This window comes from Blennius ocellaris (assembly GCF_963422515.1).
Source record: "Blennius ocellaris genome assembly, chromosome: 18".
NCBI lineage: Eukaryota > Metazoa > Chordata > Actinopteri > Blenniiformes > Blenniidae > Blennius > Blennius ocellaris.
In genome coordinates, this window is record NC_137667.1 from 569,626 (window position 1) to 596,804 (window position 27,179).

General features: G+C 49.1%; 2 protein-coding genes across 2 annotated transcripts; both read left to right on the forward strand.

Annotated features, from left to right (window-relative positions):
* Nucleotides 1-175: 175 nt before the first annotated feature.
* On the forward strand, nt 176-6,724 carry LOC308143192 (zinc finger protein 512-like; the record flags this gene model as incomplete). The annotated part of the gene is made up of 12 exons (XM_080513932.1): nt 176-356; nt 529-603; nt 969-1,067; nt 1,669-1,793; nt 1,892-1,978; nt 2,076-2,174; nt 2,252-2,419; nt 3,058-3,255; nt 3,383-3,484; nt 4,601-4,663; nt 4,922-5,020; nt 6,209-6,724. Exons 2-12 carry the CDS (start codon nt 537-539, stop codon nt 6,722-6,724), a joined length of 1,623 nt encoding a protein of 540 aa, XP_080370058.1. The 5' UTR covers nt 176-356; nt 529-536.
* Nucleotides 6,725-10,827: 4,103 nt separating this feature from the next.
* On the forward strand, nt 10,828-26,235 carry LOC308143439 (uncharacterized protein). Its single transcript, XM_080514246.1, has 7 exons — nt 10,828-10,957; nt 13,067-13,111; nt 18,461-18,562; nt 21,322-21,513; nt 23,235-23,425; nt 23,987-24,067; nt 25,087-26,235. The coding sequence occupies exons 2-7, from the start codon at nt 13,096-13,098 to the stop codon at nt 25,513-25,515; spliced, it is 1,011 nt and encodes a 336-aa protein (XP_080370372.1). The 5' UTR covers nt 10,828-10,957; nt 13,067-13,095; the 3' UTR covers nt 25,516-26,235.
* The last annotated feature ends 944 nt before the right edge of the window (nt 26,236-27,179 follow it).

Below are 27,179 nucleotides of genomic sequence, written 5' to 3' on the forward strand. Positions count from 1 at the left end.
GTGGCCTCAGGGGCCCGAGGGGGACCGGGGCCCGGAGCTCCACGGCTGGGCCCCGGGTCCAGACCGACCCCAGGACCAGGTCTGGGACGCCGGCCGGGACAGAGCGTGGGGGGCCGGCAGGGACGGGGACCAGGCCTGGAGGGGGGGCCGGGAGGGGGGCCCGGAACAGGGCTGGGGGCCCGGCAGAGACCGAGGCCAGAGCCAGAGCCAGAGCCAGAGCCAGGACTGGAACAGAGGCCCGGGTCCAGGAGGAGACGGGGTCTATGTGGGGGCCCAGCAAGGGTGGGGCCCCGAACGAGTCCGGGACCAGAACTGGAGTCACACCAGCACAGAGAGGGGGGGCGTGTGGAGACCAGGTACACACACACACACACACACGCACGCACACACACACACACACACATTCACAGACACAAAACGAGGCCACACGGTGTGTGTGTGTGTGTGTGTGTGTGTGTGTGTGTGTGTGTGTGTGTGTGTGTGTGTGTGTGTGTGTGTGTGTGTGTGTGTGTGTGTGCTCTGTTTCAGATGTAAACATGAAGAAGCTGCAGAGACTCGGTCCAGTCAGTGACTCCTCCCAGCCAGCAGGGGGCAGCAGCTGCAGTGAGTCCTGCTCTGCTGCAGCCACTTCCACACTAGCATATATATGTGCTATGCTATGCTATGCTATGCTATGCTATGCTATGCTATGCTATGATTGACAGTTGGTGGTGGTGAAGAACAACGTCAGAACGACTCCGTGTCTCATGCTCGTTACCTTGGAAACGTTAAATATTCATTTACAGTTAATTTAAGAAGCGTGAGAACGTGAGCTCCACCAAACGAATCACTTATGAAAACGAGTACTCGGTGTATGGAGTACTGTGTAAGGAGTACTGTGGAGGAGTACTGTGTAAGGAGTACTGTGTAAGGAGTACTGTGTAAGGAGTCCTCAGTGAGTTCGGTCCCCTGGTCCTCGTCTCCTGCAGGTCCAGACGACGTCCCCCAGACGTCCACCACGTCCGTCTCCTCGGAGCAGAAACTTCCCGTCCTCCCGGCCCGGAAGGAGCCGCCCAGCTACCCTGCAGGTGAGGGTCCACCTCCTCCTGCTCCTCCTCCTCCTGCTCCTCCTCCTGCTCCTCCTCCTGCTCCTCCTACTGCCCCTCTCTGACCCCGCCTCCTGCCCCTCTCTGACTCCTCCTCCTGCCCCTCTCTGACCACGCCTCCTGCCCCTCTCTGACTCCTCCTCCTGCCCCTCTCTGACCACGCCTCCTGCCCCTCTCTGACTCCTCCTCCTGCCCCTCTCTGACCCCGCCTCCTGCCCCTCTCTGACTCCTCCTCCTGCCCCTCTCTGACCACGCCTCCTGCCCCTCTCTGACCCCGCCTCCTGCCCCTCTCTGACCCCGCCTCCTGCCCCTCTCTGACCCCGCCTCCTGCCCCTCTCTGACCACGCCTCCTGCCCCTCTCTGACCCCGCCTCCTGCCCCTCTCTGACCACGCCTCCTGCCCCTCTCTGACCCCGCCTCCTGCCCCTCTCTGACCCCGCCTCCTGCCCCTCTGACCCCGCCTCCTGGCCCCTCTCTGACCCCGCCTCCTGCCCCTCTCTGACCCCGCCTCCTGCCCCTCTCTGACCCCGCCTCCTGCCCCTCTCTGACCCCGCCTCCTGCCCCTCTCTGGCCCCTCCCCCCAGGGAGTGCGGAGGAGCGCTGGCAGCTCCAGATCGCGTCCAGAGGGAAGGTGACGTGTCCAAAGTGTAAGAGTGTGAGCAGGAAGACTGTGGAGGGACTGAAGAAACACATGGAGAACTGCCGGCTGGTGGGCACACACACACACACACACACACACACACACACACACACACACACACACACACACACACACTGCAGGGCTGAACTCTGACTCTGTTGCCGTAGCAACCGTTCACCTGCCAGCACTGCGGCAAGCAGCTCAAGTCCTCTACTGGGATGAAGTATCACATCATGGCCGACCACAGTCACCTGGTGAGCAGGGTGGTGTCCATGTCGGGGGGGGGGGGGGGGGGGGGTGGTGGGTTGACAGATGAGTGGCTGAACAGATTCCCGTGGTCCCGCCCCCCAGCCCCCCCTGGACGACGTCTCGGAGCTGAACGACCGAAGCGTCAAAGACAAACTGAGGAAGGTCCTGAAGAGACTCGGCAAACTGAAGTGCTCCAGAGAGGTGAGGCCTGCACCGTCAGGGCCCCCGCCCCCGCCCCCGTCTCCCGTCCTAACCACGTCTGCCCCCCCCCCCCACAGGGCTGCGGCGCCGCCTTCGGCAGCATCATGGGATACGTGTACCACATGAGGAAGTGCGGCAAGGAGGAGGCGGAGCTAGAGAAGCTGCTGCTGCGCTGCTCGCACTGCGGGAAGACGTACAAGTCCAAGGCGGGCCTGGAGTACCACCTCAAGTCCGAGCACGCCCCCGTGAGTCCCTACCCCCCCCCCCCCCCTACCCCCCCGTCAAATCACACCCACCGCAACGGGCCCGCCAAATCGCCATGGCAACAACACCGTAGCCTCGCCGCTGTATGTGCAACGACACCTTTTCTCCCTTACATCTGAGTGCCCGTTTCCACGGCAACCTCCGATCGTACCGTTAGCCCCTGCAAGACACCGTCGCACATGTTGCCGTGGCGACATCGTCTCGTTCCTTTAGGTCCCCGGCAGGTTCTCCGTCTGTCTCCGCCGCTTCCCGACGGCCGTCTCCCTCGGCAACGGCGCCTTCATCCGCTTCGGGTTTACGTCCCGAGAGCCCGTTTCCATGGCAACAGATCGACAGATCGGAAACGTGTGCGGCGTCTCGCGCGTCCGTCCGTCTTGTTACGACGGCGGAGCCGCCGAGATCGCAACCTTTTTGGAAAGACGCAGCCGACTCGGTCGCCATGGAAACGGCCGCAAACGACGCCGAAAATGTTTCGCGGTGCCGTTTCCATGGAAACAGCCATCGTCTTGAAAACACTGTAGCGTAAACGCAAAAATCCTTCTTATTTGAAAATGTAAAAATTGAGATGAGGGAAGTGAAGAGTTGTCCTCCACCCTCCACCACGCCTCCACCCCCCCAGACGCCCCAGAAGACGGAGGAGGACGCGGACTCGCAGGCTGCAGGCGACGTCGACCCCGAGAGGACGGCTAGCGGCCGCGTGCAGCGCGCCTCCGCCCAGGTGGCCAACTTCCAGCTGGCGGAGATCGCCAACAACGACCTGCCCAAAGACTGGCCCAAGAGGAAGTTCCAGTCCGACCTGGTGCCAGACGACCAGAAGGTCTCACACACACACACACACACACACACACACACACACACACACACACACACTTTGCAGAGGTTTGAAGTGTAAGAAGTGACGGTAGGTGTAGCGTTGTTGTTGTGTTGTTGTTGTGGTGTTGTAGTTGAAGTACGCCCGGCCGGGTCTGCCCGCCTTCAGCCAGGAAGTTCTGAGGAAGTGGAAGAACGAAGTGAAGCTGCAGAGGAAAGTCCAGTGTCCCAACCAGGTGAGACACAACGAGACAACATGACAACAACACAACATTACTCTGCAGTGAGACATGACAACATGACTGTGTACTCTAATTTATCCAATGTAAGTGTAATATGACACCTTGTGTTGTAAAATACTGTATTTTAGAGTTACTTCCTGTGATGTACCGTTTACCTCCTGTGATGTAACAGCTACTTCCTGTGATATAACGGTTACTTCCTGTGATGTAACAGCTACTTCCTGTGATCTAATGGTTACTTCCTGTGATGTAACATTACTTCCTATGATGTAAAAGTTACTTCCTGTGATGCAACAGTTACTTCCTGTGATGCAACAGTTACTTCCTGTGATGTAATGTTTACTTCCTGTGATGTAACAGCTACTTCCTGTGATGTAACAGTTACTTCCTATGATGTAACAGTTACTTCCTGTGATGTAACAGTTACTTCCTGTGATGCAACAGTTACTTCCTGTGATGTAATGGTTACTTCCTGTGATGTAACGTTACTTCCTGTGATGTAACAGTTACTTCCTGTGATATAGTGTTTACTTCCTGTGATGTAACAGTTACTTCCTGTGATGTAGTGTTTACTGCCTGGGATGCAACAGTTACTGCCTGTGATGTAACAGTTACTTCCTGTGATGTAGTGTTTACTTCCTGTGATGTAACAGTTACTTCCTGTGATGTAACAGTTACTTCCTGTGATGTAACAGTTACTTCCTGTGATGCAACGGTTACTTCCTGTGATGTAACGGTTACTTCCTGTGATGTAACGTTACTTCCTGTGATGTAACAGTTACTTCCTGTGATGTAGTGTTTACTGCCTGGGATGCAACAGTTACTTCCTGTGATGTAACAGTTACTTCCTGTGATTTAGTGTTTACTTCCTGTGATGTAACAGTTACTTCCTGTGATGTAACAGTTACTTCCTGTGATGTAACAGTTACTTCCTGTGATGTAGTGTTTACTTCCTGTGATATAGTGTTTACTTCCTGTTATGTAACAGTTACTTCCTGTGATGTAACAGTTACTTCCTGTGATATAGTGTTTACTTCTTGTTATGTAACAGTTACTTCCTGTGATGTAACAGTTACTTCCTGTGATGTAGTGTAACTGTTTCTCCGTCAGGGCTGCGGTTGTACCTACACCAGTGTGTCTGGACTGAAGGCTCACCTGGGACTCTGCACACGGGTAAGTCCTCCTTTAGAAATACTCCGGTCCTCAGCTAGTACTTGGATTACAGAGTACCCCATACTTCGAAGTAAATGGAAGACGAGCACACTTGTTTTGTTAGAGCCTCAGTGTGACGACGTGTTTTGGTTCTTGTTTCACAGAAACTTGACAAAATGATCGTGGTTGGTTTGTTTGTATTTCCGCCAGATGTTAAAGATATTGTTTACATTGTTTACTTCTAACGTTGTTTATTTGATTTGTTGTTTTGTTCATCAGGGCGACTTTGAGGCCGGGAAGTACAGATGTCTGATCTGTAATAAGGAGTTTAACTCTGAGAGCGGCGTGAAGTACCACATCAACTCTGTTCACTCACAGGTAACCCTCACGCTGTCGCCATCATTAACAGTAGGAGTAGTAGTAGTAGTAGTGGTAGTGGTAATAGTGGTAGTAGTAGTAGTAGTAGTGGTAGTGGTAATAGTGGTAGTAGTAGTAGAAGTAGTCATATTAGCTTTGTTGTTATAGACACAATATAAATGTCCACCATTGAACTAGAGGTCATATAATTGTTTAAGTGTCACTGTATGCTGATGACAGTTTATTTATTTATTTACGTATATATTTCTTTGATAATTTTTCCGATATGTTTATGCATGTATTTATTTAGTTTTTGCATTTTAAAACGTATTAAACCTTATTTTTCTTTTTTGAATATTATTTATTTATTTATTGTTTTGTTTGTCTTTATGTGCCTTTATTGTTTTTTTATATATTTTTCATTATTGCAGTTTTTAAATAAATCTTTCTATTTGTTTATGTCTCTATTTAATTTATTTACATGTGTTTTATTGATTTATTTTTATTGATTTATCTATTTATTAATTTGTCTATTTAATTTTTTTTATTTTCCTATTTGTATATTTTTTATTGATTTAGTTTTATTGATTTATCCATTTATTAATTTGTCTATTTAATTTTTTTATTTACCTATTTATATATATTTTTATTGATTTATCTATTTATTAATTTGTCTATTTAATTTTTTTTATTTATTTACCTATTTATATATTTTTTATTGATTTATCTATTTATTAATTTGTCTATTTACTTTTTATATTTATTTACCTATTTATATATATTTTTATTTACTGATTTTTATTGATTTTTCTATTTATTAATTTGTCTATTTAATTGTTTTATTTATTTACCTATTTATATATTTTTTATTTATTTATTTTGATTGATTTATCTATTTATTAATTTGTCTACTTAATTAATTAATTAATTTACCCATTTATATATTTTTTATTGATTGATTTTTATTGATTTATCTATTTATTTATTTACCTATTTATATATTTTTTTTATTTTTTTATTTATATATTTATTTACCTATTTATTAATTAATATAAATTAATTAATTAAACGTTCCCTTGAGTTCCTTGATGTTAGTTTCAGTAGTTTTATAAACAGTTGGACGTGGCGTTGAATAGTAATGTGCTGTAATTTGATTGGCTGCCACGTGGTGGCCTCGTCCTGATTGGTGGTTGCCATGGTTTCCGACAGGAGTGGTTCGTCACAAACAAGAAAGCCTCCAAGAAGTTTGAGAAGTTCCTGAAGAACCAGCCCAAGGAGTTTGTTCTCAACGTGGACAAGCAGAGCGCGTCTCACCTCCACCACCTCCACCACCACCACCACCACCTCCACCTGCAGCAGCAGCATCAGCAACACCACCTCCACCACCACCACCAGCACCATCATCATCATCACGCTCCTCCTCAGCAGCTGCAGCCGCTGCAGCCGCTGCACCACCTGCAGCACCAGCCACAGTTCCTCCACCCGGACAGGCCCTGCGTCGCCCACCAGGGGGAGCCGCCGCTCCTCTACACCCCTCTGGAGCCCCCGGCGGCGGCCATGTGGGTGAGATGGAGCAGAGGGAGGACGTGCCGGGGCCCGAGCAGGCCCCCATCGAGATGGAGCTGGCCGTCATGGACAAGGAGGAGGAGGTGGGGGAGGAGGAGGTGGGGGAGGGGGCAGGTGGGGGAGGAGCCACTCACAGGGGAACCTGGAGGAACCGCGTGACGAGAACGTGAAGCCAGAAGAGAAGCGACTCCACCAAACGTCCCACGCTCCGCCTCCGCCCTCGAACGCACCGCCAGTTCCTTCGTCAACAATGAATTCAATTACTGGAATTAAATACAAATAAATACAAGAAAGAAATATCCTGTTAAATACACTGGGACCAGATGTTCAGACCAGATGTTCAGACCACCAGATGTTCAGACCAGATGTTCAGACCAGATGTTCAGACCAGAGGTTCAGACCAGGTGTTCAGACCACCAGATGTTCAGACCAGGTGTTCAGACCAGATGTTCAGACCAGATGTTCAGACCAGATGTTCAGACCACCAGATGTTCAGACCAGGTGTTCAGACCAGATGTTCAGACAGATGTTCAGACCACCAGATGTTCAGACCAGATGTTCAGACCAGATGTTCAGACCACCAGATGTTCAGACCAGAGGTTCAGACCAGGTGTTCAGACCACCAGATGTTCAGACCAGGTGTTCAGACCACCAGATGTTCAGACCAGAGGTTCAGACCAGATGTTCAGACCAGGTGTTCAGACCACCAGAGGTTCAGACCAGATGTTCAGACCACCAGATGTTCAGACCAGGTGTTCAGACCACCAGATGTTCAGACCAGGTGTTCAGACCAGGTGTTCAGACCAGGTGTTCAGACCACCAGATGTTCAGACCACCAGATGTTCAGACCAGATGTTCAGACCAGCAGGTGTTCAGACCAGATGTTCAGACCAGCAGGTGTTCAGACCACCAGATGTTCAGACCAGGTGTTCAGACCACCAGATGTTCAGACCAGATGTTCAGACCACCAGATGTTCAGACCAGGTGTTCAGACCAGCAGGTGTTCAGACCAGATGTTCAGACCAGGTGTTCGTTCTGGAGGACGACCGCGGACTGAAGCCTCGTTTACGTTAGTGTGTCTCTAGTGAAAAAACCGTGTCTGTTTCCACGGCAACGGCAGACGAGCAAGTTGGAACGGTGGGACAGACCGCTCCGTCTCCAGATGTCCGTGGAAACGCTGTGAAGTCGTCGTTAGCGCGGTTAGCTTAGCACGGTTAGCTTAGCACTGTTAGCTACGCGCCCAGCGGCAGATCTCTGTATTTAACCGTTAGCATGTAGCCCAATATTTATATAGCCCACATTTTTATATCTGTTGTCGTCCGATCTGGTGAACTCTTGAGCTCTTATTTTGGCGTCTTGTTATTTTCCTGAATGTATTTCGACGCATTAAAAGGAACCTCGCTTTGATCCTGTGCCAGTGAGTCGACCTGCTCCACCCTCCGGTCGGCCACCTCCGTCAGGGGGGGAGAAACAAACCCCGTGTTTCTGTTCTTTGCATATTTTGGTTTTTGGTTTTGTCAAAATTAAAGTGTTCCTAAACGACGGCCAGAGTTGGGGGCGGGGAGGTGACGGGGGGCAGGAAGTCCTTAAACCCAACGGGTGGAGATCCTCGCTACGTCCACCGGGAGCAATGTTGGGTGTTTGGCGTCTTGCTCAAGGACACAGTGGAATCAAACCTGCAACCTTCCCATCCAGAGGGTTGAGTTGGGGTTAACCCTAGCCCAACCCGACCAGCCGCCCCGAGGAGCTAGCTTAGATGCTAGTAGCATCTCCTGTGCCGAGGGGCTAGCTTAGATGCTAGTAGCGGCTCCTCCCCCTCACTCCTGTAGCTCCTCCTCCTCCTCTTCCTCCCCCTCCTCCCTCTCCTCCTCCTCTTCCTCCCCATCCTCCTCCTGCTCCTCTTCCTCCCCCTCCTCCTCCTGCTCCTGCTCCTCCTCCTCCTCTTCCCACTCTTCCTCCTCTTCCTCCTCCTCCTCCTCCTCCTCCCCCTCCCCCTCCTCCACCTCCTCCTCCTCCTCCTCCTCCTCCTGTTTGGGAGCCGAAGCCTCGTTCTTCTTCTGTGGTGGATCAATGGAGGCGGAGTCCTCTGGTTGGCTTGTTCACCACTAATAGTGAACTGGTTAGTTTACTACTGATGAGGTGTTGTTGCCATGGTAACCCTGCTGTCAGAGGTTCAAAGGTCTATTTTACTGCTACTGAACCTGATGAATCAGATAAAGTCTCTCCTCCTCCTCCTGTAGCTCCTCCTCCTCCTCCTCCCCCTCCTCTTCCTCCTCCTCCTCCTCCGGTAGCTCCCCCTCCTCCTCCCCCTCCTCTTCCTCCTCCTCCTCCTCCTCCTGTTGCTCCTCCTCCTCCTCCTCCCCCTCCTCTTCCTCCCCCTCCTCTTCCTCCTCCTCCTCCTCCTCCCCCTCCTCTTCCTCCTCCTCCTCCTCCTCCTCCTCCTCCTCCTCCTCCTCCTGTTGCTCCTCCTCCTCCTCCTCCCCCTCCTCTTCCTCCTCCGGTAGCTCCTCCTCCTCCGGTAGCTCCTCCTCCTCCTCCCCCTCCTCTTCCTCCTCCTCCTCCTGTTGCTCCTCCTCCTCCTCCTCCTGTTGCTCCTCCTCCTCCTCCTCCCCCTCCTCTTCCTCCTCCTCCTCCTCCGGTAGCTCCTCCTCCTCCCCCTCCTGTAGCTCCTCCTCCTCTTCCTGCTCCGCCACCGTTCAAAGTGAAAGTATTTGGTGAAGAGGACAAACACTCCTTCTTCCTCAGAGGACCAACATGGCGGAGCCAGGTGAGTGTGTGTGTGTGTGTGTGTGTGTGTGTGTGTCTAGTGTGTGTGTGTGTGTGTGTGTCTAGTGTGTGTGTGTGTGCGTGTGTGTGTGTGTGTCTAGTGTGTGTGTGTGTGTGTCTAGTGTGTGTTTGTGTGTGTGTGTCTAGTGTGTGTGTGTGTGTGTGAGAGAGTGTGTGTATCTAGTGTGTGTTTGTGTGTGTGTGTGTGTCTAGTGTGTGCGTGTGTGTGTGTGTGTCTAGTGTGTGTGTGTGTGTGTGTGTCTAGTGTGTGTTTGTGTGTGTGTGTGTGTGTGAGAGTGTGTGTATCTAGTGTGTGTTTGTGTGTGTGTGTGTGTCTAGTGTGTGTGTGTGTGTGTGTGTGTGAGAGTGTGTGTATCTAGTGTGTGTTTGTGTGTGTGTGTGTGTCTAGTGTGTGTGTGTGTGAGAGTGTGTGTATCTAGTGTGTGTGTGTCTAGTGTGTGTGTGTGTGCTGTGTGTCTAGTGTGTGTGTGTGTGTGTGTGTGTGTGTGTGTGTGTGTGTGTGTGTGGAGAGTGTGTGTCTAGTGTGTGTGTGTGTGTGTGTGTGTGTGTGTATAACCCACATTAAGATAATAAAAGCTCGTTGAAAATGTCTCAATAAAAAGTCTTCAGACATTAAATATAATTGATCCTTTGAGTAAAACTGTGATTTCAGTGATTTTCATTGTTTCTTCAGCCTCTTGGAAAAGATTCTCCGTCGTCCTGGCAGGAAAAACAAACGGAGCTCATGAATCTGTTCTTAAACTCTTTAAATCTTCGGGCCAAAAGAAGGCGAAGTCTCCTGGAGACGCCGACTACTGTCTGGTCTTCTGTCCCGTCGTGTCTCGAGTCGGGACGGACGTCAGCGAGGCCTTGCAGCGTCTCCCCGGTAAGAAATGTCTTAGAAATAATCCCAAACTACCTTCGGGCAGGACTGTTCATGATGCTGCCGAACTCACAGGCCACGCCCCCTGAAAGTGGGCCACGCCCCTTAAAAACAGGCAACGCCCTTTCAAAGCAGACCACGCCCCCTCAAAGCAGGTCGTGCATCTTGACATTTCAGCGAGCGGCGGCGCTCAGACAGCAGCGACGTTAGAAGCTAAATAGGATTAAAAAATGACTGATGAACTTAAAGTTCTTAAGATTTATTTTGAAAAAACAAAACAAAAACCTGTTTCCTCACAAACAAACCCAGCCGGGACGGTAGGACACACTGGGAGACAGACTGGACGACTCGACACAAAGGTACGGAGACGATCGGGGACGCTGAGGGAAGTGAGTTTCTAGACACGAGTGGGTGAAACACATCAGGGAGGAGTCGGGTAATCACACACTGAGGGAATTGAGTTCAGGGAGACATCGTGTCATGTCGGGGGGGGCGGAGTCAGTCCAGGCTCCTCCTCCTCCTCCTCCAGTCAACAGTGTTTTGTGTCTGCAGATGATAAAGAAGCAGTTCTGGTGGTGATGCATCACACCTTCAACCCTGAACTAGTGGTTCCTCCGAGCAGCAGCCTGGTGGACGACCAGAGAGTCCGACTCACTCTGGACTGTCTGTTCCACCGGGACCAAGTCCTCCACTGTGGATTCAACGACCACATGAAGACCAACATCAAGAAGTTCTTCAAAAAGGTAACGATTCACTGATTCACTATGAAGGTTTTCCACGATTGTTGTGGAGGAAAACCAGACGGTTGCTTGTTTTCATGCATCAAACCAGCGGAAGGGACAGAAGGGCGACGGACAAGCGTCAAACTATGGAGCCGTTAAGGACCAGCAACAATTCTTGAAGTGGAAATGCTTGAAAACGCAAATCGTACTGAAACGTACTGAACCGTACTGAATCATACTGAATCATACTGAATCATACTGAACCGTACCGAACCGTACTGAACCGTACTGAATCGTGCTGAACCGTACTGAATCGTGCTGAACCGTACTGAATCGTGCTGAACCGTATTGAACCGTACTGAACTATACTGAACCGTACTGAACCGTACTGAATCATGCTGAACCGTACTGAACCGTACTGAACCATACCGAATCATACTGAACCGTACTGAACCATACTGAACCATACTGAACCGTACTGAACCGTACCGAACCGTACTGAACCGTACTGAACCATACTGAACCGTACTGAACCGTACCGAACCATACTGAACCGTACTGAATCGTGCTGAACCGTACTGAATCATACTGAACCGTACCGAACCGTACTGAATCGTGCTGAACCGTATTGAACCGTACTGAACTATACTGAACCGTACTGAACCGTACTGAATCATGCTGAACCGTACTGAACCGTACTGAACCATACCGAATCATACTGAACCGTACTGAACCATACTGAACCATACTGAACCGTACTGAACCGTACCGAACCGTACTGAACCGTACTGAACCATACTGAACCATACTGAACCGTACTGAACCGTACTGAACCGTACCGAACCATACTGAACCGTACTGAATCGTGCTGAACCGTACTGAATCATACTGAACCGTACCGAACCGTACTGAATCGTGCTGAACCGTATTGAACCGTACTGAACTATACTGAACCGTACTGAACCGTACTGAATCATGCTGAACCGTACTGAACCGTACTGAACCATACCGAATCATACTGAACCGTACTGAACCATACTGAACCATACTGAACCGTACTGAACCGTACCGAACCGTACTGAACCGTACTGAACCATACTGAACCATACTGAACCGTACTGAACCGTACCGAACCATACTGAACCGTACTGAATCGTGCTGAACCGTACTGAATCATACTGAACCGTACCGAACCGTACTGAATCGTGCTGAACCGTTTTGAACCGTACTGAACTATACTGAACCGTACTGAATCATGCTGAACCGTACTGAACCGTACCGAATCATACTGAACCGTACTGAACCGTACTGAACCATACTGAACTGTACTGAACTGTACTGAACCGTACTCAACCGTACTGAATCATACTGCATCATACTGAACCATACTGAACCATACTGAACCGTACTGAACCATACTGAATCGTACTGAATCGTAGTGAAACCGTTCCGAACCATACTGAATTGTACTGAACCGTACTGAACCGGACTGAATCGTACTGAACCATACTGAACCATACTGAACCGTACTGAATTGTACTGAACCATACCGAACCGTACCGAACCGATATGTACTGAGCCGTACTGAATCGTACTGAACCATACTGAATCGTACTGAACCGTACTGAACCATACTGAACCATACTGAATCGTAGTGAACCGTTCCGAACCATACTGAACCATACTGAATTGTACTGAACCGTACTGAACCATACTGAACCGTACCGAACCGTACCGATATGTACTGAACCGTACTGAGCCGTACTGAATCGTACTGAACCATACTGAACCGTACTTAACCGTACTGAACCGTACTGAACCATACTGAATCGTAGTGAACCGTTCCGAACCATACTGAACCATACTAAATTGTACTGAATCGTACTGAACCATACTGAACCATACTGAACCATACTGAATCGTAGTGAACCGTTCCGAACCATACTGAACCATACTAAATTGTACTGAATCGTACTGAACCATACTGAACCATACTGAACCGTACTGAATCGTACTGAATGACTCGGTAGACCTTTAGGACCTGGTATGGAAACCTCCTGGGTGACAGAGTGATATATAATTAGACTTTCTTGCTCTAATACTTGTCTTGTTTTTGCTGTTTTGCTTCAGAAATTCCGTCTTCGCCCGTGGATTCCCAAATGTCTTGCTCCTTCGGTAGGTACGGCAGGAATCATCACATTAGTGTGAACGTGAATGAAATTAACAAAAGGCCACATTCTCAGTCAATTCTATTTGAAAGACATGAACTATGATCAAATCTAATAAATAAAATGTGTATAGAATAAAATATATATGTCATAAAATGTCATCTTCAGGACTTCTACATCACATTTCCTGGCAAATATTCATTTGTAGTTCAGCCTCGCATTAGAAATAAGAAAGTTGTGACAGGGTCATGAAAAAGTCTCGAGCAGTGAGTGTAGGACGTCGTAGGACGTCGTAGGACGTCGTAGGGCATCAGAGCCTCGCTGAAACCCGGCCAGGAAAAGGACTCGGTGTGAAATCAGCCTTTGAAGGAATCCCCGTCGGTCAGGTGTGAAGCAGAAGTTGACCAGTCGAGAACAAACGGTGTAAGAAGTGGGCGGCGGAGGACGATGCAGCTGTTGCTCCAGGTTTCCCGCAGCCGGACTTGTAATGCGACAAACGTTCATCCCTTCGTTTTCTGGAAACTCAACCGGCGACCGAAGCCGGAGGTGTGTCGAGGACAGGGTTGAGCTCAGATGGACCGTCGTCCCCACCGCAAGGTCGACCGGCTGACCGTCCACGGCGCCGCCAAGCGCGACTCGCGGCAGACTTTGGTTCTTGTCTACTGAAGATTCAATGTCCACATTTACAGCAGTTTATCCCGACTTCAACCAAAACGGAAGATAAAGAAAGATCCGGCCAGGGTCCAGCTGATTGGCTGGAGGAGCTGAAATGTGGAGCTGCGACCGTTCTGACGATTCCTCCACCGTGCTTCAGCAACGTGGCCTCTGGTGCCGTCTTTTCCTAAACCACACGTAGCAGCACAACACCTGAAACTATAGTTCCAATAGTCACCAGACCAGTCGTGGTTCCTGCCACCCCCCCCCCCCCCCCCCCCCCCCCCCACCCCTCTGAGAAACCACTACCTTAAGGTGCACCGATAAACTGAGCAGGTCAAAGTTCAGCTGTCAATGGCGAGCCAGCCGGGACGTCAGACCATGTGACTAATCGCTTTTATCCTCTGTTTAAAGGATGAGATCAAAGGTTCTTACAAAGAATCCAGAAAAGCCCAGCGAATGATTGTCTCCAGTGACGAAACCAGGAAGGACCGAGATGCGGTGTCCGAGTGACGGAACGGAGCTTCATCGCTGAAGAACGATGGCGAAGGACGTAGAACGTCAGAACAACAGAACGAGATCCGGACTGGTTGAATGTTCATCGGAGTACAGATTGCCTTGTTAACAGACAAGAATAAATGTATCGGCGCCAGTTAGAACTTCTGCTGAGGTCAGTGATCCACACTTTGGGGAACCGTCATGAGTTCTGGCAGTACTTCTACACAACTGTCCATCATAGTACAGCTTTAACAAGATGAAGGGAGTGATTTGAGAAACGATACCTCTATTAAGGATTGAGGGTGATGCTGGTTTTATTGCTTGTAAATTCTACTCTTTGAACCCATGAACGTAATTAATAAAAAAAAATTTAAAAAACACCCATTGGCTCGTTTCTCGTCTCTACATTTGAGTAAAATGATTGATGGAGGGACACAGAGTGGAACTTCAGAGTCGATTCGACACAACAAACTATTTTGACCAGAAGAGTTGATCCGTCAAACCAGAACAATTCAAGTTGATCCCGCCTTCGTCTCCAGAACAGGATTTCTGGCGGTTTGAGGAGAACGGGACCATCGTCGGCGTACAAGTGATGATGAAGGGATAGTAGACGGTCATTACTACATGTGGAAGGAGGCGTCACTCCAGAGGAGACCCTTGTGCTTCACCCATTTTAACACTTCCATAACCACATTTCACCAGCTGTGTTTAGCTACGTTAGCTAGGAATAGCATATAATGCTAGCATGAATGGCAACGGTGGCTAACTTACAGCTAGCAGAACAAGGCTATCGAGCCGCGAGCACCAAAGCGTGGCGCTGCTAGCTACGGTAACTAGCAGCTTGTTGTAGCAACAGACGTATCTGTTCATCGGTACGTTTGCCAGTTCACGATTAGCGTTAGCTCGATCACGCTGTGGTCGTTTCCCAGTGAAACGACATCAGACTGACGTTTGCTAGCCTAGCATCATGATTCACGACACGGAAGTTAGTTCACCAATGGACGTCGACCAACGGAGGCGAGGCGACGTACGTTACAATACTCCACTATTCCAGAAACGACTCGCCCCGATAGTGCTTTTCAACAATCGTCTCCCTCCGCCCGACTTCCCCGGACTACTTCTTGAGATGTTCGCCACATTTGGTCCGCCCTTCTGCCTGGAAGGAAGAAGAAAGTTCGGAACAACATGTCCTGGAGGAAACAAGGAGTCCAGGGGGAAACAACATGTCCTGGAGGAAACAAGGAGTCCAGGGGGGGGGGGGGACAACATGTCCTGGAGGAAACAAGGAGTCCAGGGAGGAAACAACATGTCCTGGAGGAAACAAGGAGTCCAGGGAGGAAACAACATGTCCTGGAGGAAACAAGGAGTCCAGGAGGAAACAACATGTCCTGGAGGAAACAAGGAGTCCAGGGAGGAAACAACATGTCCTGGAGGAAACAAGGAGTCCAGGGGGAAACAACATGTCCTGGAGGAAACAAGGAGTCCAGGGAGGGAACAACATGTCCTGGAGGAAACAAGGAGTCCAGGGAGGGAACAACATGTCCTGGAGGAAACAAGGAGTCCAGGGGGGAAACAACATGTCCTGGAGGAAACAAGGAGTCCAGGGGGGAAACAACATGTCCTGGAGGAAACAAGGAGTCCAGGGAGGAAACAACATGTCCTGGAGGAAACAAGGAGTCCAGGGAGGAAACAACATGTCCTGGAGGAAACAAGGAGTCCAGGAGGAAACAACATGTCCTGGAGGAAACAAGGAGTCCAGGGGGAAACAACATGTCCTGGAGGAAACAAGGAGTCCAGGGGGGGGGGGGGACAACATGTCCTGGAGGAAACAAGGAGTCCAGGGAGGAAACAACATGTCCTGGAGGAAACAAGGAGTCCAGGGAGGAAACAACATGTCCTGGAGGAAACAAGGAGTCCAGGAGGAAACAACATGTCCTGGAGGAAACAAGGAGTCCAGGGAGGAAACAACATGTCCTGGAGGAAACAAGGAGTCCAGGGGGAAACAACATGTCCTGGAGGAAACAAGGAGTCCAGGGAGGGAACAACATGTCCTGGAGGAAACAAGGAGTCCAGGGAGGGAACAACATGTCCTGGAGGAAACAAGGAGTCCAGGGGGGAAACAACATGTCCTGGAGGAAACAAGGAGTCCAGGGGGGAAACAACATGTCCTGGAGGAAACAAGGAGTCCAGGGAGGAAACAACATGTCCTGGAGGAAACAAGGAGTCCAGGGAGGAAACAACATGTCCTGGAGGAAACAAGGAGTCCAGGAGGAAACAACATGTCCTGGAGGAAACAAGGAGTCCAGGGAGGAAACAACATGTCCTGGAGGAAACAAGGAGTCCAGGGGGGAAACAACATGTCCTGGAGGAAACAAGGAGTCCAGGGAGGAAACAACATGTCCTGGAGGAAACAAGGAGTCCAGGGGGAAACAACATGTCCTGGAGGAAACAAGGAGTCCAGGAGGAAACAACATGTCCTGGAGGAAACAAGGAGTCCAGGGAGGAAACAACATGTCCTGGAGGAAACAAGGAGTCCAGGGAGGAAACAACATGTCCTGGAGGAAACAAGGAGTCCAGGAGGAAACAACATGTCCTGGAGGAAACAAGGAGTCCAGGGAGGAAACAACATGTCCTGGAGGAAACAAGGAGTCCAGGGGGGAAACAACATGTCCTGGAGGAAACAAGGAGTCCAGGGAGGAAACAACATGTCCTGGAGGAAACAAGGAGTCCAGGGGGAAACAACATGTCCTGGAGGAAACAAGGAGTCCAGGAGGAAACAACATGTCCTGGAGGAAACAAGGAGTCCAGGGAGGAAACAACATGTCCTGGAGGAAACAAGGAGTCCAGGGAGGAAACAACATGTCCTGGAGGAAACAAGGAGTCCAGGGGGGGGGGGGGACAACATGTCCTGGAGGAAACAAGGAGTCCAGGGAGGAAACAAGGAGTCCAGGGAGGAAACAAGGAGTCCAGGGAGGAAACAACATGTCCTGGAGGAAACAAGGAGTCCAGGGAGGAAACAAGGAGTCCAGGGGGAACAAAGGAAGGGAAACTGGCTTTAGACAGTAGAAGCTCAGCAACGTGGGTGACAGGAACCTTCTGTCTCCTGTAGCTCCTCCTCCTCCTGTAGCCCCTCCCCCTCCTCATGTAGCTCCTCCTCCTGTAGCTCCTCCTCCTCCTCCTGTAGCCCCTCCCCTCCCCCATCCTCCTGAAGCTCCTCCTCCTCCTGTAGCTCCTCCCCCTCCCCATCCTCCTCCAGTAGCCCCTCCCCCTCCTGTAGCTCCTCCTCTCCTCCTCCTCCTCCTGTAGCCTCTCCCCCTCCCCCTGTTGCTCCTCCTCTTGTACCTCCTCCTCCTGTAGCCCCTCCTCCTCCTCCTCCTGTAGCTCCTCCTCCTGTAGCTCCTCCCCCCCTCCTCCTGCTCCGTCACCGTTCAAAGTGAAAGTATTTGGTGAAGAAGACAAACACTCCTCCCCCTCCCCTCCCCTCCTCCTCCTCCTGTTGCTCCTCCGGCTCCTGTTGCTCCTCCTGCTCCCCCCCCCCCATGCTCCTGTTGCTCCTCCTCCTCCTCCCCCTCCCCTCCTCCTCCTCCTGTTGCTCCTCCCCCCCCATGCTCCTGTTGCTCCTCCTCCTCCTCCCCCTCCCCTCCCCTCCTCCTCCTCCTGTTGCTCCTCCTCCTCCTCCTCCCCCTCCCCTCCCCTCCTGTTGCCCCTCCTCCTCCTCTCCCCCCCCCCTCCTCCTGCTCCGTCAGCGTTCAAAGTGAAAGTATAGTGTGAAGAGGACAAACACTCCTCCTCCTCCTCCTCCTCCCCCTCCCCCTCCTCCTGTAGCTCCTCCTCCTCCTCTTCCTGCTCTGTCATGTTCAAAGTGAAAGTATTTGGTGAAAAGGACAAACACTCCTTCTTCGTCAGAGGAACAACATGGCGGAGCCAGGTGAGTGTGTGTGTGTGTGTGTGTGTGTGTGTGTGTGTGTGTGTGTGTGTGTGTGTGTGTGTGTGTGTGTGTGTGTGTGTGTGTGAGTGTGAGTGTGAGAGAGTGTGTGTGTGTGTGCGTGTGCGTGTGTGTGTGTGTGTGTGTGTGTGTGTGTGTATAACCCACATTAAGATAATAAAAGCTCGTTGAAAATGTCTCAATAAAAAGTCTTCAGACATTAAATATAATTGATCCTTTGAGTAAAACTGACTTCAGTGATTTTCATTGTTTCTTCAGCCTCTTCTGGAAGATTCTCCTTCAGTGGTATACTTCCCTCTAACCTCTTTAAGTCTTCGGACCAAAAGGAGGAGACGACCCAGCCAGAGGAGCCAGCTCCAGGTGTGTGTCTGTGTGTGTGTGTCTGTGTGTGTGTCTGTGTCTGTGTCTGTGTCTGTGTGTGTGTGTGTGTGTGTGTGTGTGTGTGTCTGTGTCTGTGTCTGTGTCTGTGTGTGTGTCTGTGTGTGTGTCTGTGTGTGTGTCTGTGTCTGTGTCTGTGTGTGTGTGTGTGTGTGTGTGTGTGTGTGTGTGTGTCTGTGTCTGTGTCTGTGTGTCTGTGTGTCTGTGTGTGTGTGTGTGTGTGTCTGTGTCTGTGTCTGTGTCTGTGTGTGTGTCTGTGTGTGTGTCTGTGTCTGTGTGTGTGTCTGTGTGTGTGTCTGTGTCTGTGTCTGTGTCTGTGTCTGTGTGTGTGTGTGTGTGTGTCTGTGTCTGTGTCTGTGTCTGTGTCTGTGTGTGTGTCTGTGTCTGTGTCTGTGTGTGTGTGTGTGTGTGTGTGTGTGTGTGTCTGTGTCTGTGTCTGTGTCTGTGTCTGTGTGTGTGTCTGTGTGTGTGTCTGTGTGTGTGTCTGTGTCTGTGTCTGTGTGTGTGTGTGTGTGTGTGTGTGTGTGTGTCTGTGTCTGTGTCTGTGTCTGTGTCTGTGTGTGTGTGTGTGTGTGTGTGTGTGTGTGTCTGTGTCTGTGTCTGTGTGTGTGTCTGTGTGTGTGTCTGTGTCTGTGTGTGTGTGTGTGTGTGTGTGTGTGTGTGTGTGTGTGTGTGTGTGTCTGTGTCTGTGTGTCTGTGTGTCTGTGTGTCTGTGTGTGTGTGTGTGTGTGTGTGTGTGTGTGTGTGTGTGTCTGTGTCTGTGTCTGTGTCTGTGTCTGTGTCTGTGTGTGTGTGTGTGTGTGTGTGTGTGTGTGTGTGTGTGTGTGTGTGTGTGTGTGTCTGTGTCTGTGTCTGTGTCTGTGTGTGTGTGTGTGTGTGTCTGTGCTCCGCTCTCGTGGCACCATGTGCTATTGTTTACATTGGATTTCTGGCTGGTAGAGAGCCTGATTGGTCGACGGCCTCCATGACGGAGCTCAGCGTCCTGTTCAGCAGCTTGGTCTCATATCTTCTGATGCCTGAGCAGCTCTATCTAGACAGTAACATGATTTTCTAGATGAAACCAGCCTGAGCAATTCTATCTAGACAGTAACATGGATTTCTAGATCAAACCAGCCTGAGCAGCTCTATCTAGACAGTAACATGGATTTCTAGATGAAACCAGCCTGAGCAGCTCTATCTAGACAGTAACATGATTTTCTAGATGAAACCAGCCTGAGCAGTTCTATCTAGACAGTAACATGGATTTCTAGATCAAACCAGCCTGAGCAGCTCTATCTAGACAGTAATATGATTTTCTAGATGAAACCAGCCTGAGCAGCTCTATCAAGACAGTAACATGATTTTCTAGATGAAACCAGCCTGAGCAGCTCTATCTAGACAGTAACATGGATTTCTAGATCAAACCAGCCTGAGCAGCTCTATCTAGACAGTAATATGATTTTCTAGATGAAACCAGCCTGAGCAGCTCTATCTAGACAGTAACATGGTTTTCTAGATGAAACCAGCCTGAGCAGCTCTATCTAGACAGTAACATGGATTTCTAGATGAAACCAGCCTGAGCAGCTCTATCTAGACAGTAACATGATTTTCTAGATGAAACCAGCCTGAGCAGTTCTATCTAGACAGTAACATGGATTTCTAGATCAAACCAGCCTGAGCAGCTCTATCTAGACAGTAACATGGATTTCTAGATGAAACCAGCCTGAGCAGCTCTATCTAGACAGTAACATGGATTTCTAGATCAAACCAGCCTGAGCAGTTCTATCTAGACAGTAACATGGATTTCTAGATCAAACCAGCCTGAGCAGCTCTATCTAGACAGTAATATGATTTTCTAGATGAAACCAGCCTGAGCAGCTCTATCTAGACAGTAACATGGTTTTCTAGATCAAACCAGCCTGAGCAGCTCTATCTAGACAGTAACATGGATTTCTAGATGAAACCAGCCTGAGCAGCTCTATCTAGACAGTAACATGATTTTCTAGATGAAACCAGCCTGAGCAGTTCTATCTAGACAGTAACATGGATTTCTAGATCAAACCAGCCTGAGCAGCTCTATCTAGACAGTAACATGATTTTCTAGATGAAACCAGCCTGAGCAGTTCTATCTAGACAGTAACATGGATTTCTAGATCAAACCAGCCTGAGCAGCTCTATCTAGACAGTAATATGATTTTCTAGATGAAACCAGCCTGAGCAGCTCTATCAAGACAGTAACATGATTTTCTAGATGAAACCAGCCTGAGCAGCTCTATCTAGACAGTAACATGATTTTCTAGATGAAACCAGCCTGAGCAGCTCTATCAAGACAGTAACATGATTTTCTAGATGAAACCAGCCTGAGCAGCTCTATCTAGACAGTAACATGGATTTCTAGATCAAACCAGCCTGAGCAGCTCTATCTAGACAGTAATATGATTTTCTAGATGAAACCAGCCTGAGCAGCTCTATCAAGACAGTAACATGATTTTCTAGATGAAACCAGCCTGAGCAGCTCTATCTAGACAGTAACATGGATTTCTAGATGAAACCAGCTTGAGCAGCTCTATCTAGAGAGTAACATGATTTTCTAGCAAGAGTATAAATTAGCAGGTAGGCAAAAAAAAACCAGCGTCAATTTCTGATTGGCTCGTTGGAGCTTAATTACTAAAAAGCGTAACGAATGAGAAGGATGACAGACTTTCTGGAGCCTCGTCAGCAGGACTGGAGACGATTTTTTTCTATATTTTTTCTTCTTCTAGAGTCTTGCGCACGATTCTTTGTCGTCCTGGCAGGAAAAACAAACAGAGCTCATGAATCTGTTGTTGAATTCATTAAGTCTTTGGGCCAAAAGGAGACGACGTCTCCTGGAGACGCCCACTACTGTCTGGTCTTCTGTCCCGTCGTGTCTCGAGTCGGGACGGACGTCAGAGACGCCTTGGACCGTCTCCCCGGTAAGAAATGTCTCAATTCTTCCAAACACTCTGCACTTTTTGACCGATTAATTTCCAGACACATAAATGTCACAACGGCGAGGCTCATGTTGACGTTCAGGAAGTGATCATGTGTTGAGCGGTACTTTATTGTGTAATACGCCGGCTACGAGTCGCCGTGTGTATTCATGGTATCGTCTGCACGCGGAAAACGTCGTGGTTCAGTTTACGTCAACTTCTAGGACTGTTAAAACTGCACAGCGACTTGAAGGAGTTTGGGGCTTTTATTTTGAAACCCAGGACGTCCAGGTAGACAAGTCACATTTTGATTGACATCTAGTTTTTTCTGTCATCGTTAATAAAGGAGGACTTTCATTCGGAAGCATTTTGGGGCTTTTATTTTGAAACCCAGCACGCCCAGGTGAACTGGTGAGGTAACTAACGTGTTGCGCAATACTGGGTGTTTATTGCGCAACACTGGGTGTTTATTGCACAACACTGGGTGTTTATTGCTCAATAGTGGGTGTTTATTGCACAATAGTGGGTGTTTATTGCTCAATACTGGGTGTTTATTGCTCAATACTGGGTGTTTATTGCACAATACTGGGTGTTTATTGCTCAATACTGGGTGTTTATTGCGCAACACTGGGTGTTTATTGCACAACACTGGGTGTTTATTGCTCAATAGTGGGTGTTTATTGCTCAATACTGGGTGTTTATTGCTCAATACTGGGTGTTTATTGCACAATACTGGGTGTTTATTGCTCAATACTGGGTGTTTATTGCTCAATACTGGGTGTTTATTGCTCAATACTGGGTGTTTATTGCTCAATACTGGGTGTTTATTGCACAATACTGGGTGTTTATTGCTCAATACTGGGTGTTTATTGCTCAATACTGGGTGTTTTCTGCACAATACTGGGTGTTTATTGCTCAATACTGGGTGTTTATTGCTCAATACTGGGTGTTTATTGCTCAATACTGGGTGTTTATTGCTCAATACTGGGTGTTTATTGCTCAATACTGGGTGTTTATTGCACAATACTGGGTGTTTATTGCTCAATACTGGGTGTTTATTGCTCAATACTGGGTGTTTTCTGCACAATACTGGGTGTTTATTGCACAACACTGGGTGTTTATTGCACAACACTGGGTGTTTATTGCACAACACTGGGTGTTTATTGCACAATACTGGGTGTTTATTGCTCAATACTGGGTGTTTATTGCTCAATACTGGGTGTTTATTGCTCAATACTGGGTGTTTATTGCACAATACTGGGTGTTTATTGCACAACACTGGGTGTTTATTGCACAACACTGGGTGTTTATTGCACAACACTGGGTGTTTATTGCACAATACTGGGTGTTTATTGCACAACACTGGGTGTTTATTGCACAACACTGGGTGTTTATTGCACAACACTGGGTGTTTATTGCACAACACTGGGTGTTTATTGCACAATACTGGGTGTTTATTGCACAACACTGGGTGTTTATTGCACAATACTGGGTGTTTATTGCACAACACTGGGTGTTTATTGCACAACACTGGGTGTTTATTGCACAACACTGGGTGTTTATTGCACAACACTGGGTGTTTATTGCACAATGTTCTCCTGAGTTGCAGTGAGACAAACTACCGAGAGCGAAACAGAAGAGACGAGAAGTAAAAACCTGACGGCTGAGGAAACGTCTGCTCTCCTCGAACCCCGCCACAATAAAGGACACTTTTGTGTTTGCAGATGATAAAGAAGCAGTTCTGGTGGTGATGCATCCCACCTTCAACCCTGAACGAGTGGTTCCTCCGAGCAGCAGCCTGGTGGACGACCAGAGAGTCCGACTCACTCTGGACTGTCTGTTTTACCTGGAGGAACTCCTGGACTGTGGATTCAACGACCACATGAAGACCAAAATAGAGGACTTCTTCAGAAAGGTAACGATTCACCGGTTCACTGATTCACTGGTTCACTGGTTCACTGATTCACCGGTTCACTGATTCACTGAGTCACTAATTCACCGGTTCACTAATTCACTGCTTCACTGATTAACCAGTTCACCGGTTCAGTGGTTCACCGGTTCACTGATTGACCGGTTCACTGGTTCACTGGTTCACTGGTTCATTTCAGCTTCATCCTGGATTATTTCAGCTACTTGGACATTTTTCTCTGTCGCTAATATTTAATCAAAGTTCTGAATAAAAGCAGGACCAGAGAATCACGTCACCTTCATGAACGTCAGTTATTCGGAGACACGCAGGTTTTATTATGATCGACTTTTATCAAGACGATAAAAATGGTTTCATTCTTTCTTCCATTTATATTCCTCAGTGACAGTTTGTTTTTCCATGAAGCTACGCCCACTTCCTGGTTGTCAGTCCCAGTGACGATGTAACTGTTGACCTTGTTAGAAACCAGCCCATGTGACCAAAAATTAAAAACTCCTGGAACGACGAGGAGAACGTGAAGCAGAACCCTGATCTTCCTGTCATTTCCAGGTCACATATGTTCCTCAGGGAGACAAGTCGTCTGAAGGTGCTGCCGAGGAATTCACCGTATTACAATGTGATCAGAAGCAGGTAAGAAATCCTGTGTCCAGGAGGAACCAACAGTAATAACAACAATAACTAATATTGGTGCCTGCCTCTTTAAGGTTCAGTTGAGCTGAAATTTGGAGGGTGGCCTCATGGGGGCGCTGCGATTAAGAATCACTAGCTAATTAGCTGGTTTCCGTGTACTTTTGACCCCGCCCCGGGCTCGGCAGCAGGTAGCAGCAGAGGGCAGTAGAGGGCAGCAGGTAGCAGCAGAGGGCAGTAGAGGGCAGCAGGTAGCAGCAGAGGGCAGTAGAGGGCAGCAGGGGGCAGTAGAGGGCAGTAGAGGACAGCAGGTAGCAGCAGAGGGCAGTAGAGGGCAGCAGGGGGCAGTAGAGGGCAGCAGGTAGCAGCAGAGGGCAGTAGAGGGCAGCAGGGGGCAGTAGAGGGCAGCAGGTAGCAGCAGAGGGCAGTAGAGGGCAGCAGAGGGCAGTAGAGGGCAGCAGGTAGCAGCAGAGGGCAGCAGAGGGCAGTAGAGGGCAGTAGAGGGCAGCAGAGGGCAGCAGAGGGCAGCAGAGGGCAGTAGAGGGCAGCAGGGGGCAGCAGAGGGCAGCAGAGGGCAGCAGAGGGCAGTAGAGGGCAGCAGAGGGCAGTAGAGGGCAGCAGGCACAATAAAATTTCCTGCAGGAGTGTTCTAGTTTTTATTATTATTAATGTTGTGTTCTGTATTCTTTGATCTTCTTGTTTGATGTCTTTATGTCCACTTGATATTTTGTGTCTGTTCTTCTCAGTCATCTTTTGTTCTCCTCCTTTGTTTCCTATAAATTGTTTTTATTCCTCTTCAATTATTATTTGTTGTTGAATTCCTACATGTTGAACTTTTCATTTCTACTATTCACACCTGTTTCTATTTATTCTGTTGCATTTTGGGATTTTCCATCTTTTCGATTCATTGAAGTTCTTCACTGTCTTCATGAAGCTCCGCCCACTTCCTGGTTGTCAGTCGCTGTGATGCAGACGGTTGGACTGTTTGGTTTACCTTGTTTGTCGTCACTGTTTTCTTCAAGGACACGTCACCCGGCCTTAACGAGGCCCTCAACCAGCTGAAGAAGGGATTCTCACCAGAGCAGCAGCAGGTGCTTGAGAACCTGGTCCAGAATCTGGTCCACGTCCAGCTCCTGCAGAAGATCCTGGGCCAAGAGATTAAAACTCTGCAAGTTCAAAATGAAGAAAAGGACAAGAAGATCAAAGCACTGGAGGAGGACGTGGCAGAGCTGAAGCAGCATGCTGGTCTTCATGACCCACCTGGGTCCAGTGGTGGTTCAGTTCCTGCAGTCAGTGCAGGAGGACCTGAACCAGGAGGACCTGAACCTGAAGGACCTGAACCAGAGGGACCTGAACCAGGAGGATCTGAACCAAGAGGACCTGAACCAGGAGGACCTAAACCAGGAGGACCTGAACCAGAAGGACCTGAACCAGAATCCATGGATCATTGAGCCGCCCTCCAGTCTGAAGACGGTACCAAGGATCCACAACCACATGGAGGTTCAAAAGAACAGACCAGACTACAAACCAGACCACAGACCACACTATAGACCAGACAACAGACCAGACTACAGAACAGACCGGACTACAGACCAGACTGCAGACCAGACTACAGACCAGACCACAGACCAGACTGGACTACAGACCAGACTACAGACCAGACCACAGACCAGGCTCATGTTGATGTTGGAGACTCAGACCTGGTCTTTGGGGACTTGAACTGTTCAAACTGTGCTGGAAGCTTCCAGAACCTTCTCTACCTTCCTGGTCCTCCTGGTATCAACCTTCCTGGTCCTCCTGGTACCTACCTTCCTGGTCCTCCTGGTATCTACCTTCCTGGTCCTCCTGGTACCAACCTTCCTGGTCCTCCTGGTACCAACCTTCCTGGTCCTCCTGGTACCAACCTTCCTGGTCCTCCTGGTATCAACCTTCCTGGTCCTCCTGGTACCAACCTTCCTGGTCCTCCTGGTATCAACCTTCCTGGTCCTCCTGGTACCAACCTTCCTGGTCCTCCTGGTATCAACCTTCCTGGTCCTCCTGGATCAACCTTCCTGGTCCTCCTGGTACCAACCTTCCTGGTCCTCCTGGTATCAACCTTCCTGGTCCTCCTGGTACCAACCTTCCTGGTCCTCCTGGTATCAACCTTCCTGGTCCTCCTGGTACCAACCTTCCTGGTCCCTGTCAGAGTCGTGGGCTCAAATGTTCTGTTCTCAATAAAGTGTGGAAGCGACGGTTTGTTGTCTGTGTTTAGTTGAAGGAGCTTCAATGTTTGAACTCAAACCTGAACAGTGAATCGTCACCTTGGACTGAAGGAGTCCTTGATCCTGGTCCTCGTGGATTCAGGGTTTAAGGTATGATGAAGGTGTGATGAAGGTGGGATGAAGGTGGGATGCATCACCACCAGAACTGCTTCTTTACCATCTGCAGACACCAAACATTAGCATGCTGGAATAGCAGTTAGCGTCCCGAGCTAAGAGCCGTCGGCACGTCGGGAGTTTATCTCAGCTGGTTTGTTGTTGCTTCTACGTTCAAAATCTTTTTGTTTCTTTATCGTTTCCTTAAAAATGCCAACATCCAATTATAGAGCATCTTCAACAACCGAGCGCTAACAGCTAATGCTAATGCTAAGAATCGTCTCCAAGAGGCTGGAGAATCAAACATAATTAAGTCAGAATCAATTATATTTAACGACTCAACACTTTCTATTGAGAGATTTTCAACACCAACCCATCATGGAACACCGTGACAACAAACACACATACCATGACACACACACACACACACGCACACAAAACCACATATCATAGACCCAAGAGGAAGTTCCAGTCTGACCAGGTACCAGACGGTAACACACACACACACACACACACACACACACACACACACACACACACACACACACACACACACACACACACACACACACACACACACACACACACACACACACACACACACACACACACACAAAGAGATCCATGACTTATAAATGACTGTATCGTCAGCATACAGCTGAAGATGGAAATGAAAAGAGGAGTGTCTGATGACATTTTGAAAGACGGAGGACAGCAGTGTCCCCAGAGAGGAGCCTGGAGGTCCTCCCCTCTCGACCTCA